At 45.5% G+C, this 15,000-nt stretch overlaps 1 protein-coding gene across 1 annotated transcript in view; it reads left to right on the top strand.

The window, feature by feature from the left end:
- Positions 1–411: 411 nt before the first annotated feature.
- The window catches only part of LOC139651686 (fibronectin type III domain-containing protein 3B-like), a gene marked incomplete at its 3' end in the record, with an annotated part of 54,424 nt that continues 39,835 nt past the window's right edge, over positions 412–15,000 (top strand). The window contains exons 1-2 of the mRNA XM_071528702.1: positions 412–528; positions 2,909–2,984. Coding sequence (XP_071384803.1) covers positions 412–528; positions 2,909–2,984 — 193 coding nt within the window. The remainder of the gene's footprint in view (positions 529–2,908; positions 2,985–15,000) is intronic.

The following is a 15,000-nucleotide window of genomic DNA, read 5'->3' as shown; positions in this document are numbered from 1 at the left end:
TATGGTCATTAGTTGGTGTATTAGAATATTGCTTAATGCCTTTTTCTTGGTGCTCATCTTTGGATGAAAACATGAGAAAATATAGCCAACATTAGCTGACACTAAAGAGCAATAACAACTTGCCCAATGCTAACCCAGCTAGTGGAAACACGGCTTATTATTTCTTTTTTTTGCGTCATTTCAAATGTTTGCATTAAATCCCCTTTGACGGTTGGATGGAAAGAGCTTCTGTCTCTCTGTCTCTTTCTCTTATTCTGCCTCATTAGTTTCTGTGTGTATGTCTGTGTGTACTTCTGTTACAGGGAATTGTGCTAACATCCTCTAACTTCTCTCTCTCTCTCTCTCTCTCTCTCTTTTTCTCTCTCTCTCTGTACTTTCCCAGGTAGGGCAGTTCAGTGAATTTCTCCATGAATGTACGTCACAATGATGATGACAGACCAGATTCCACTGGACTTGGCTCCGCCCCCCCTCCTGAACGGGGAGGTCCCGCTCATGCCTCACATGGTTAACGGTGACGCAGCACAGCAGGTAAACACACACACACACACACACACACACACACACACGTCCTTCTTTTGCAGTTATTCCTGTAGAAGAAACACGCATCCCTCTCACCCTTTCAGCATTCCTGTGTAACCGCACACACACACACACACACACACACACACACGCACACCAAACAGACACACACAGAAATACACATGAAACAGTCACCCAGGCTCTTCTCATTGTCGTCATTCGTCACATGGTTCATGGGTTGTTGCCACAGGTAATGAGCAGCTGCTAAGCTGTTACAGTAAAAGGCATGTCATGTCCTTGTAAGAGGAACTCGATCACACACACTCACACACTCATACACGTACACTCACACACATACACTCACACACACGTCATTCAATCCAAAGGACAGTTTTTTTAAGTAACAAGTAACAGGGCAGATTTGCTGACTGACTGGCTGACTGGCTCCATTGATAGATCCCAGGCCTCAGGTTGAGTTACTATTTGAAATGGGTTCAACCGCCTCTCAGTGACGGACTGATCTTATCTGGCGCCGCGGAGCTAACTGGATCACCTTCAAAGCGCAGAGCCCCACCCTCGCTCCGTGCAGACGAAGGGAAGCGATCGGCGTAATTAAAAGCACCACAGTTAATTGACCCGGGCGTAATCTCATTGTCAGAGTTAAATTGTTACACCATGTGCGTTTGATAGATGAGTGATGATGAGCGCTTGTTTATGTGTCGTTCCCTCGCAGCCCAGAGGAAACGTGGTGGGAGTGCTTTGGCCGCGACACGTAGCAGTTAGGGAGGGTTTTGGCTGTAACACGCAGCAGTTAGGGAGCCCGTTTTACTGTAACACCCTGCAGTTTAAACTTGGTTCACACTGTGGAATCGGAGATCTAGACCGATGATTATATAGATTCGACTGTGTGTGTGCATGTTTGTGTGTGTGTTTGTATTTGTTTGTTTCTTGGTCTGCCTTACGCTGTGTGTGTCGGTCTTACTCTTTGTGTGTGTGTGTGTGTGTGTGTGTGTGTGTGTGTGTGTGTGGACGTACAAATGTGTGTGTGTGTGTGTGTTTATCTCTGTTGAATCTGTGTGCCTGTTTCTGTGTTTGTGTCTGTTTGCTTGTCTCTCAGCTTTCCTATCTGTCTATCTGTGTCTGTCTACCTGTGTGTGTGTGTGTGTGTGTGTGTGTGTGTGTGTCTCTGTCTCTGTCTGCATACTCCTTTGAGTGCATGCAGGCTTTAGAGACCATATAATATGCATTTATGCGATCAGGGAAGAGTCCTATCTAAAATGACAAATCTGCCATATGACTATTTTAAACATACATATAGCTTGTGTAAATTGACACACACACACACTCCTACACACACTCACACACGTACACACACACAAGGTTTGTGATATGGGGGTTTTCTCAGTCCTCGGGAAACGCGGGTCGCCCTGTACTATGCTGCGGTTCCCATAGCAACAGCAGCCGCCGCAGCAGACAGAGCAGGAAGTGTGTGAGTGTATGTGTGTGTGTGTGTGTGTGTGTGTGTGTCTGAGGAAGAAGAGCAGGTTAGCGCTGAGATGGGAGAGAGCGCAGACACTGTAGGAGGAACGCAGGATATGAGGATTTTACGACGGCACACCTGTAGAGCGTAGAGAGGGTGTGTGTGTGTGTGTGTGTGTGTGCGTGTGCGCGCGCGTGTGTGTGTTTGCATGCGTGTGTGCGCGCGGATACGTGTGTGTGTGTGTGTGTGTGAGCAATGGAGGGTCACCTGTTTCATGTCTACAGCCACGTGTACACTCTCAACAATCTGTATGCAGAGAATATGACGGTAAGGCGCACACACACACACACTCGCACCAGGCACAGCACAGCAGAAACACTCATGAGAACGGTGTCATATATTTTAGAACCGACTGTGCATGCTCGCCTGTCAGCATCTTTCAGTGTGATATATGCTCCGTTCAGTGTGTCCAGCTTATGTTTGCGTGTGTAAATGTGTGTGTGCATTCTGCTGTTGTTTTGTGCCAGTGGGTAGTGTCGAAGCAGAAAGGCTTTTTTTTTTTTTCTCACGTCACGGTGTGTGAGACAGCAGCTACGTCTCTCCCTTCGCTTATCTAACGCCTCGTTCGACTGTGTGAACTCTCCTACCCATGTCCGCCCTACGCTGGGATCCGTCGGCTAGTGTGTGTGTGTTATGTCACCTCTGCGAGCCGATTGGCTGCTCAGCGGAGTATCTGTGTTGTTTTTTTATTCCGTGACTGTGGCATTATGCCTGACAGATATTTCATTTCCCAAATGTCATCTTAGTTTTTTTTTTATTATCTGATCTGTGCTTGCTGACTGATGTCTGATTTGTGTGTTTATGTGTGTGTGTGCGTGTGTGTGTGTGTGTGTGTGTGTGTCCGTGCAGGTGATCCTGGTGCAGGTGAACCCGGGGGAGACGTTTACCATCCGGGCAGAGGACGGATCGCTGCAGTGCATCCAGGGTCAGTCCCACCATATATTATTATCATATTACCATACTAATGTGTGGCCTGGCTCGCTTTGATGACCTCATCACCAAAGTTTGTTATTGCGGGACAGAGTATTCCCTGTCCCTTCAATCATTTTCCTGCTGCCTTTACTGTCATTGACACTTTTGGGTTGTAAACAACTTCCTTCATCTGTCCAAAAAACCTCCATGACCATTTCCCGAACTTATCCATGAGTTGGGGCTTTGCCAACTTCACTCTTCCCCTAATTAATTTGTTGGTACTGTTAGTCCATCTAGGTGAGCAGATAGATAATGCAGCAGTAGGCATGGGGAAAAGGAAGCAGGATACTTGCATCTCAGAGTGTAAACTGCTTTCCTTGCTGCTCATTGTTTTCTCTTAACTCTAAAAGCAGGGATTGTTTGAAAGCTTTGTGGCAGACTAGGACAGAGCGGGCAGCCATGCCCTCCCTCTCTGGCTGTCTCTGATATCAGTAGATGAAAAGACTGGAAATGTAAGCCACTTAAAGACTCTGAGACGGAAGGAGGTGGGAGTAGCAGGGGAATTCCCCCGACTCTTGTGCATGCGTGTCTCACTTTGATGACATCAGCAGAGTGAGCTGTAACTCTGTCACTCTGAAAGGAGGCCTTTGTTTCTCTCTCAATCTCCCTCTCTTTTTGCCTCTCTCTCCCTCTCTCACAGTTTCTCTCCCTCTGTGATGAAGGTCTTCTTTCAGAGAGTGCTGTCTTGGCCCAGACACTGACACCCCCCCCCCCCCCTCCCCCTTGCCCCCCACCCTCACCACCATCACCCCATTCTCTCTGTTATTGTAGCTAATTACACCCCACCTCCCCTCCTCTGCCCGCCATGTAATTCAATTTGGCCCTGAAATCAGAGGGATCGCCGCAGGCTATGCTTAGAAACACAGATAATGCCAGATAGATGGATGGATGGATGGATGGGCAGATAGATGGCTAGATTTACAGATGGATGAATCGATGGCTGGCTTGCTGGATGGCTGGATGGCTAGAAGGATAGATGAATGGATGGTTGGTGGATTGATGGGATACCAGACACTCGATTCGCAGAAAGGCCGACAGCATTGACGTAGATGGAGCCTGTAGGTTGAGTCGGTGTGTTTGTTTGTGTGTGTTTACATGTGCGCACACATGCAAAACCTCAGAGCCACAGTGTGCATCAGTGTGTGCTTCTGCTTGTGTAGCTGCCCTCCGCTACAGTTGACAGTTAATTGGGTGGGTGGCCGGAGGTTTGGGGTCATGTTTGAATGCACATATTATTAATGTGGAGGGCCACACACACACACACACACTCTCTCTCTCTCTCTTAGTCACTCTCTCTGTCTCCCTGTCTCTGGGGAGGAGGTCACTGGGTTTAATGAGAGGTGGAGTGTGGCAGTGTGTTTTAGAGGCGAACTGACTTGCTCTTTAGACAGAGACTTGGTGTGATTACTGAGACCTCAGAAGTCTGTGTTTGTGCATGCTTGTGTACTTGTGTGCTTATGTGTACTTGTGTGCAAGTGTGTGGGGACATTTCCGTATGTGTGTGTGTATGTTTGCACTTTGGTGTACTTATGTGCAAGTGTGAGTGTGTGTGTGTGTGAGAGAGAGAGAGAGTGAGATTACAGAGACCTCAGGGCACAACCAGGATACAGCTTTTAAATAAAGTAACCTCTGTTTAACTGCTGCACTGTGGTGCGTGAATGCTAACACGCACATGCACATGCACATGCACACACATACACACACACACTCACACACATATACACACACATATACACACAGATGCTCTGCCAAGACAGAACCAGCCTAGAGACGCCGACACAGCAGCCAAAAGAGATTCTTTCATATGGACCTTCTGCCTCGCTCTCTCCTCCCTCCCTCCTTCCTTCTCTTCCTCCCTCTCTACCTCACTCTGTCCCCTTCCTCTCTCCTCCCTTCTCTAATTCCCTCCCTCTCGTCTTCTCTTGCTCCCGCCTTCCTGCTCTCCCTCCCTCCCTTATCTTCCTCCTTTCTCCCCTCTTTCCCTCCCTCCTTTCCTCCTCCCTCCTCCTCTCTCTACCTAAAAGCTAACCTGGAGCAGCAAAGAGACTATTGTATTTGTTGGATTGATGTTTAGCACTGCTCATTAGCCTTGGTATGGCTAATACTGCTGGCTGAATTTATTCATTTTTTTTGCTTTTTACTTGGACTGAAAGTTTACATGGAATTTTATTATGCCCAGCAAATTCCATAACCTCAGGGCCCAAGAAACCCTTTCAAAACTGCAGTGTGTGCACTCAGAAAATACATGACTGTTGGGAAATAAGGTTGACCACTGTGAAGAAAAAAGGTTTTCAGGTAATGGCAGTGCAGTGCTAGCTTTGTCAGTTATGTAGAAGATACCCATTACCTGTCTTGAACCTTCCCGACCTCTTGTTTAAGGGTGCTGCCCAGTTGCTTTTGCCTTTCACCACATCTCTCTCTCTCTCTCTCTCTCTCTCTCTCTCTCTCTCTCTCTCTCTCTCTCTCTCTCTCTCTCTCTCTCTCTCTCTCTCTCTCTCTCTCTCTCTCTCTATCTGTGTATCTAGCAACTAGGACTTTCTGAGGCTACTTTGGCAGCCATAGCAGTGAATCAGTATATCTAAAGGCCCTTGCTGTATCAGTCTGCCAATTAGTGCATACTCTTTCTGTGTGTGTGTGTGTGTGTGTGTGTGTGTGTGTGTGTAATGTATGTATGCATGTCTCCAGTCCCCTGTTTAAACAGACTGACCTCTCAGTGCTCCGGGGGTCAGCCTCAACTGACCACCCCCACCCCTCCCACCCCCACCCTCACTCCTTGTCTACCTCTCCCCCTCTCATCCTGTTGCCAGCCTCTGTACACCCCCCCACCCCCCACACACCCCACCCCCTTGCCCCATCCACTCTCTCTCCCACCCTCCCTCCCTCTCTCTCTCTCTCTCCTCCCCCACTAAGACCATTCCCCTGAGCTTTCCCACACTCACATCAAAGGACAAGACTCTAGAGGGTGTGTGAGAGCACCCGGCTCTGGAATGCGCGTGTGTTAATGTGTGTGTGTGTGTGTTAATGTGTGTGTGTGTGTGTGTTTTACGAGGCTGTGTTGGTTTACTGTGTTGTTTGCTCTTTGTTGGTCTTTTATGAGGGATGATGAGGGCAGGGGGTGAAGAATAGGAAGCGGTGCCCGGCCAGGGAGGATGTGACATCATGAGGTTTGGCTCGCGGCGGCCGCACCGCTCTTCCCAGTAATGTTGTTGAACTTTGTGACGTAGGGTTAGATTAACCATAGACACTGTTGTTAAGACAGATTTCTACATGTGTGATGCATCACACCCCCTGGCAGCCTTAGTGGAGGTCCTCAGCTCTTGGGCAACAATAGTTGTGAACAGCTGGTTCGTTTTTCTAAATGTAAGACTTTGGCATATCAACAGAATTTAATATAGATGCTGAATTTTTGTGCTGTTTTTGAGGAAAGATCATTTCACCACTGATCAATTTGACTGATTTTGTGTTTAAAGTCAGGTTTTTAGCTGGCAAACCATACTGGTCAGCTAACCATCACTCTCTTGTTTCACACTATCTAACCTATCTAGTAGAAGTTAGGGATGTTCCTAATGACTAATTTCCCTGTCGATTAAACGAAAATTTAAATGTAGACTAGTCGACTAGTCTAAAAGTAAGAAAACACTCAAAAAACAGTCAAAAATTAACAATTTAATCTAAAAGGTTGAAACGTTGTCCGAAAAAATATTGCATGTATTTAAGAGCCATTTGAAACCGTTAATATTCTTCAATAACTGTGGCACTTTGCGCCGTTTATTATGAACGTTGTACATTACAAACGACATGACAACTCACTAAATAAAAGTTAACAAATAACATTTAAAATAATAATAAAAAATATAAAAAAATAATAATCTGTCATCAGAAAAACTACCAATAATAGGCCTACAAAAAAATAACAATTAGGCCTACTGATCAACGTGACACTAGATTATTAGGCTGTTCAACAACGGCGTGCTGTTGGCAATCAGCTTCAAACAGCAGGTACACACACACACACACACACACACAACGTGGTAGGCCTACTTACTCGACTGACGAAACATTTTTGTTCAGCGAAATCAACATGTCAACATGTTCGGGTGAAAGGCGAGACCTCAGTCTATTAACAATAAGTCCAGCAGCTGAAAAAACTCTCAGCTGGAACAGACGTTGCAGGCACACAGAGATAGTGACTTGAAGCCGGCATAGTTTTGGAAAGTGTCGCGTCTTCCCGCACCACCACACAAGTGGATCTTCGTTAGGTGAGATGTAGGTTTACAACCTTATTTTCTTTTTCTAGATCAAAATACTGCCAAACCGCACTGGAGATGTCATCTCTGTCCGGTCCCACTTTCCACCTTTACGTCCGGGCATAACCGCCTGCTGGGCTGCAGCCCCGGCTAGTGGCAGGTGGCTGCGTAACATCTTAGACGCATCAGTTAAGCGGCGTACATTATTAATAATTAGTTTAACCGACTAGTATTTCTGGTGCCGATTAGTGAGGGTAGAAACGTTTAAACGACTAGTCGACTAATCGCGCACATCCCTAGTAGAAGTTGGCATTGATAGCAGCTAGTTGTTGCATGTTAAAGCTGATTTAGGCAGCTTCACACTTTGGTGGCCCCAATCGGCTGCAGGAGATAGCTGAAAGTTTGTAGGGCTTCATTACCCAAAAATCATGTAATGTGACATTAATAAACTGTGCACTCCTCTGGCCTAAATTTCCTCGTCTCAGTAGCTGCCAGGGCTGCAGATGGTAAAAAAAAAATGTTTTTGCAGCATGTTCGACCATCATTGGTGAGTCCAGCTTGCTCTGGATGGATCAGTCCCTTGCTGCTGTTTAGAATAAAGTTTTGCAGTTTATTCTTTCATTCTACCCCATACCTGAAATTAATTTGGGCAAATGGGACAAATCTAAGAGGACTCAATTAGTGGGGATGGGACTCTGTCATAACCCCGCTTTGTGATTTAGACTGATACGATGGGTTTATTTTCACATTAAAATCTTGCCTAGTGCAGCTTTAACATCACTTGCCTTGCTAAATTAGCCAGCTGCATAGTTGGATGGCTAACAAAGCCATAAACCAATTGTTTGTTTAGGAACTCACTCTCTTCAAGCTACAACTTGTAGTGCTTTGGAGTAGAAAATAGGACCAAAGGGGCTGGAGCTAAAGATAAGACAGTTTCCTCTGTCAAAGTATTCTATTCACTTTTACTTATAATGTTACTGAATGGATCTACTCCCATACCACAACAATCTTCTTAAGGTATCTCTCTTTTTCTTGTCTTGTATATTTTTTTGTGCACAGACACTTCTCCAGTGGACCTCCGTAACGGAACCAGCTGTGGTTGCTAGGAGATTGGTGATGCAACTGCAAAGCTTCTGTTGGCATATTTTAATTGTTGATTTGCGATTGACCGGTGACGTGTCCAGTGTGTCTCCCTGCCTTCCACCTTAATGTATGCAAGGATAGGCTTCCCGAGACCCTGCAAAGGATTAAGTGCGTAGAGAAAATTAAAAAAATGAAAAAATAAAAAGGGTACAACTAACTGCCTGCCACTGCTATCTGCCTCTCTTTATGCCTGTTAGCATCTCAAAGCCCTCACCAAATATATCAAAATCGGTATAGCCAACATCATGACATGTTAGGAAAAAAAATTATGTTTACATTTGGTTCACAGATGATCTTAAAATACATTAAAATACATGGTCTGGATGGGAATCTACAGGAGGGGGTCAAGAGTGCATGTTTTCCTCTGTATATGTCTAGCATGAATTGATGATAAAGTCAATTCCCTAAGCATGCAGCTGCACTGTGATACCTGTACTGCTATATTACCGCAGTGGTATTATGGGAAATGTAGTCATGCTATGCTGCAGTATGGTTAGTATAGGCCATTTTAAAGGTTCTGACAAGGGATGGAGCAGAGAGTGCATCATGTCAAGGTCTGTTTCATGTTTTACCAGCAGATGTGAGTCTTTTCTGTCTTTTCTCTCTCCCTCTTCGTCAACTCTTAGTCTCGTTTTCTCTCTCTTTCTCTCTTACTCCCTCGGTTGCTTATTTGTCCTTCCTGTGTCTTTCTGTCTCTTTCCCTCAAGCTGTCTCTCTGTTTCTCTCTTGTTTGTTTCTCTCTGTGCCTGGCCCTATCTCTGTTGGAGGGACTCGACTCGGCGAGCGATGCTAATATTCCTCTTGATGGCTTCGCTGCTTCACTACAGAGGCAGGCTGTGGTTCTCCTTCTCTCCAGCCTTCTGCCGGAGTGTGCACTTCTACACTCTGGGCCCTTTGATGTAAATGGAAATAGCTGGTTGAAAGAAATATGGTGGAAAGTCTCGCGGCCTGTGTTTACACCGAGCCAGATGGCTCTAAACAAGCTGGGGGGGAGAAGATACAAATACACTTTTCTCAGAAGGGCTTAATTTGGTGTACTGTTTCTGACGGCCCCGCTGCCTTCTGTAACCGGAAGAGGTTGTTTTAGGAACTTTTTCAAACCCTGCCTTGTAATCCAGATCCCACCCATATGGGACAGTACGAGATCTGAATACAGTTGTACTGAGCATTACTGTGCAACTGGGAGAAAGTTGGCTGATGTTTCCAATTGACCTCTCAGTGGAAAAGATTTACAGTATGTGTAAGCATTGAGTTGTGCAACATATCGTATGGTTTATGTTTTATGAGCCATGCCTTTGAAAAGTAAAAGTAGATTTATTTCCTTATTTTCTTTATCCCAAATGTGTGTTAAAATGTATGTGTGTGTGTATCTGTGTCTTTCTGTATGTTTGTGTGTCTGTCCCTGTGTGTGAATGTGTGGGTGTGATTGGACAAATAAATTAAAAATGTTGTTATTGTTATGACACTTGCTTTTAGCCCTATACATAATGAGTCCCATACGCTATTTCATGTTTATTGGATCTATATGCAGTGTTTTGATCTGTGGATTGTGTGTGTGTGTGTGTGTGTGTGTGTGTGTGCCCGGTCTCTCCCAACACACTTATTAAATAGGGTAATGTTCACCTTTACATCCCCATTGTTAAACTTGGACTGGTTTGTCATGGCCAGTCAATGGGATGTTTTGAACAGTAGCTTACTGTTGTAGAACAATTATTTACATCCTCATACCAGCTTCAACCACCATTTTTAGCTCTCCTGATAACGTCATGCTGTCTGTCATGCTGTCTGTCATGCTGTCATTTTCCTTCTGGGTGTTTCACAATCATACTTCAAATACATATACATACAACTATAATCAATTGGCCAAAATGGGTCACGTTCTCAAGAAGTAGTCTTTGTTCAGCTTTTGATATGGCGAGAGAAATAACAAGTCCCACCAGGAAGCCATATTAACAATGTAAAAAAAACTAAAAAAAAAAACCTGTGTTAAACCTTGAGACAGTCTGTCTAGGGTTATGAAGAGCTAGCTAACTTGAAAGGGCCCAGACGATCACCACTCTTTCCTCTCTCTGTCCATTTAAAACAGCTTTTAGTTTGAAGGCTGCTGAGTCTATAGTTATGGAAAATGCTTTGTATTGTGTTGGGGAGAGAAAGGGAAAGAGTTGGGTGGAGAGAAACAAGAGAAATGGCAGAGAGCAAGTGCGGAATAGAGAAATTCACTGCGTGTGTGAGCGTGTGTGTGTGTGTGTGTATTATGTGTATTTCTATGCATGCATGTGTGTGTATGGTGTTTTTAGCTTGATAGCCAGACAGGTGGTAGAAGCAGGCGTGGAGGTCAGGACTCAGGAGGAGAGGAAGATCTGTCACTCTGCAGAGGAAATCTACAAGCTTTTTATGTCCTAGGGCTAACCGTAAAACTGACTCTGACTCTGGCTCCAGGTGTGTTAAGTAAGTGTGTGTGTGTGTTTGTCTTAATTTCTTGTTATGTCCCATTGGGTTTAGGAAAATGGTCACCATGGGAACGGACTAGCACTCCAGGTGGTGTGTAGTGGAATGTGGCCCCTCTGGGCACAGTGTGTGTGTCTGTGTGTGTGTGTGTGTGTGTGTGGCATAGAGCATACCTGCCTTCTTTTCCAGCATTTTCCACTCAAATCTACTTTGGGTGTATTATGAGAAACAAAGGGAGAGAGAGGATTGGTTTGGTTCATTTGGCACTAGGTAGCTAACAGTCTGAATTTAGTGTGTGTGTGTGTGTGTGTGTATGTGTATGTGTGCGTGTGTGTGTGTGTGTGCGTGTGTGCGGTTGGTATTGTATGCCCTGCCCAATGCTCACACATAAACCCAATGCCCTCACACAGTAGGGCATGAAGAGGCAGAAGGAGGAAAGGGAGGGAGGAAGGAATGGAGTGGAAATAAAACGATAGAGCGAGAAGGAAGGTAAATAGAGAGAGAGAGACATAGAGGGAGAGCGGGAGAGAGAGAGAATCAGACGCTACATGTCTGGTCGTGTCTGCTGCCATGCATTCCGGGCGAGGCCACTTCCTCTGTGAGATGACCCCAGCCACCCCTGTGCTGCTGACTTGGTCTGCCCTGCCAGCTCCAGGGGAACGCTTGATTCGCTGTTGGGACTGGCCCACTTAGGGGTAACACAGGGGTGGTGGTGGAGGGGTGGGGGTGGGGGGGGGGGGGGGTGCAAAACTCTAGAGAATACTATGTCTGTCTTCATATGTAAGACGGTGTGAAAGTGTGTTTGTGTCTGTGCGAGCAGCAGCTGTGTAGAAGGAGTTTGAGTGTTTTCAGAATTTTCCAGAGAGAGAGACTGAGAGAGAGAGAGAAAGAGAGAGAGAGAGAGAGACACGGAGGAGAAAAGAGAGAGAGCTTTTCCAGGGATGAAATTCTTGGCTCCCTGGAAGCTCAGGGTACAGCTGGAGCACTCCTCCCTCCCTCCTCCCTCATCCCTCCATCCCTCCCCCTCCAACCTCCTTTACTCCCTCCCTCCCTCTCTCTCTCTCTCTCTCTCTCTGCCTGTCTGTCTGTCCTTTTCCGTCATCCTTTCGCTCATTCTCTTTCTATCTTAGTCTTTTATTTTTTACTCTAATTTTTTTTTCTTTCCCTCTTCTCTCTTTCCTCTCTATAACTCCAACTTCAACTTTGTTGATTTTCATATCGTTTGTTAAATTAAAAGATCCACAAAGTTCATTGTTACAGTTTCCTGACCCGAGGGCCCTTTTCACAAAAAACGTCAACATCAAAATCCTCTCCATGTGTCTCTCTTGCTTGTTAGATTAGATTAGGTTAGATTAGATCAGATCAGATTAAATTTTATTGATCCCCATGGGGAGATTTGGCCATTGCAGCAGCAAGTAGTAACAGGATACATCAAAGAAGAATGTGATATAAATAAGAATAGAGCAAAACAGGGTTATATAAATATGCTGAAACCGACAATTCCAATGATTCCAACAGTGTCCTTGAGTGTGTGTGTCTGTGTGTGTGTCTGTGTGTGTATGTGTGTGTGTGTGTGTGTGTGTGTGTGTGTGTGTGTGTGTGTGTGTGTGTGTGTGGGTGGTGGAGTGTATGCACCTGGTTGCCTGAGTCCTCCTGCAGAGCTGTATAGGTTACGCATGTTCTTGTTTACATCATGTGTGTGTTTAAAGTTCAGGGGAAGCCCATTTTTTTTTTTTTTTTTTTGGCTCTGCTGCGATTGGACAGGCGGAAGTGTGTGTGTGTGTGGCGGTCAAGGGGGGCGGGCCTCGTCGGGGAGGTCGGGGAATAAGCGGAGAGACTGGTAAAGAAGCACTTTGTGTGTGTAACATGACATGTGGCGGATCAAAAGGTGAAGTTACCTTGACCTTGATGCCTCTATCTGTCTTACCTCTCAAACACACACACACACACACAACACATGCTTTCACACTCTCTCTCTCTCTCTCTCTCTCTCTTGTCTCCACATCCTTGCTTGTTGTCTGATCAGCCAACAGCCCTGGGACAGAACACACACACACACACACACACACACACACACACAGTGGAATTCAGAGTGGGGGAGTGGGGGAAAGTCCCTGCTAATCTAGGACTTCCAGTCTTGCCTTCTTTCTTTCCACTGACATTCACAAGACTTCTCTTCTCTTCTCTTCTCTTCTCTTCTCTTCTCTTCTCTTCTCTTCTCTTCTCTTCTCTTCTCTTCTCTTCTCTTCTCTTCTCTTCTCTCCTCTTCTCCTCCTTCTTCCCTCACTCATACACACCACACACACACTCGCACACACTTTCTCTGCTCTTTGTGGTGGACACAAACTCTATGCTGTTCAGACTGTGACTCACACACCAGGAATGCCCCACATTAACATGTGGAGAGATAGAGGGAGAGAGGGAGGGAGGGAAGGAAGGACAGGAGGGAGGAAGGGAGAGGAAAAGAGAGGGAGAGGAGTACGACTGGGAAAAGTAGCAGGTTGTGCACAGGGGGAAAAAATGAGTAAAAAACAGCACTGTTCCTTTAATGGGTCAAGGTTTGAGAATCTGTTGAGTCTTGAAGATTTAGGGAGTGAGAGAAAGAGAGGAGGGGAGAGAGGGAGGAAGAGCAGGAAATGATTATTAGACTGAGTCTGTTTACACACCAACAGCTGTTGCACTTCTTTGCTCTCTCTCTCTCTCTCTCCCTCTCTCTGTTTCTCTATCCCTCTCTCTAGACATGTAGAGTTGATTAGGGAATGGATACAATGAGTCATCAGCGTCTGGATTGTGTGTATGCATGTGCGTATGTGTTGTGTGTGTGCATGTGTTGTGTGTGTGCGTGCACATGTGCATGCATTTGTGTGTGTGCACGTGCCTGCTTGCATGCACGTATGTATGTGTGTGTGTGTCTGTGTGCGTATGTCCATATGCATGCATGCATGTGTGTGTGTGTCAGAGAGATAGGTGAAATATGTCGCTCCATGCAGAATGTGTTGCATGGTTACCAATTCCAGACAGTTATATCTGCAGGCCCTAGAATAGTCTCATGTGATAACATTGGGAAAGAGCTAGTCGGTGTGCGTGTGTGTGCGTGTGTGTGCGTGTGTGTGTGTGTGTGTGTGTGTGTTCGAAGTTGTTATGTCTGGATTTGCATGCACTGCATCAATGTCTGTATCTTTGTGTTCCACTTTGCTGTTTATTGTTTGTCACTAGTGCCAAGGTGACCGTGATTTCTTTCAGTGTAAACTATTCAAATGTCACTGTGTTCCACAAGTCAAGCGTGTGTGTGTGTGTGTGTGTGTGTGTGTGTGTGTGTGTTCGTGTGTATGAACAACTGTGTGGTTGTGTTTAAACATCTGTATGTGTATGTCTATGTGCATATGCTTGGGTGGTTATCAGTATTTGTCTGCGGGTTTTGTCTTTGTGTATGTTTGTGTGTGTGTGTGTGTGCGAGTATTGAAGTATGTGTGTATGTAGCTGTGTGTGTGTGTGTTTGTGCATGTTAAGATCTTGAGAACAAAGCGTGGCTGGGCCCAGCATCCCTCCAGACGTTACGTTGCTCTCCACTGGAGCAGGCCCAGCAGCAGAAGTAGGTCGGCCCACAGCACCCCTCCCCTGGGTGGGGGAGAAGCGGAGAGAGGCCTGGGCAGGGTGGAGGTGTGGGCTGGCACCCGGGCTAAATGCTAAACACTAAACAGATCTGGGCTTGTATTCTTAAAGGCCATGTATGCAGTGATGAGGACATGGATGAACTTTCACACTACTGACAGATGATAAGATCCTATTCGAAGAAATTTTAGCCTTGGAATAAATTGCTGAGCTTTGTTCCAAAATGAGATACAAAGCAGTCATTTGGGGAAAAGGATGACCTACCCTTTAGAAAATGATTGATTGCATCCAATTACACCAAATTACAGTTCCTCTTTAGAAGATAGTCGATGACTTAAGTCCTTGGTTGACAAAATGATAAACAATTACAACCTGAGGCCTCTATATCTTAGAAATAATGATCCTAATCTATTTTCCCATAAATGGGTGTATAACATTTTGGAACAGACCTCCTCATTTGTAATTAAATCATTTTCAAGAATATAAAAGCTGAGGAGTGTTTGATTTATAATAGCTTGC

The sequence above is a fragment of the Centroberyx affinis genome, unplaced genomic scaffold, assembly GCF_046629955.1.
Source record: "Centroberyx affinis isolate AG114_WGS23_722 - 3 ecotype Tasmania unplaced genomic scaffold, CSIRO-AGI_Caff_v1 ptg001705l_1, whole genome shotgun sequence".
NCBI lineage: Eukaryota > Metazoa > Chordata > Actinopteri > Beryciformes > Berycidae > Centroberyx > Centroberyx affinis.
The sequence above is the reverse complement of the archived record's forward strand: the minus strand, read 5'-3'. Positions and strand labels throughout refer to the sequence as shown.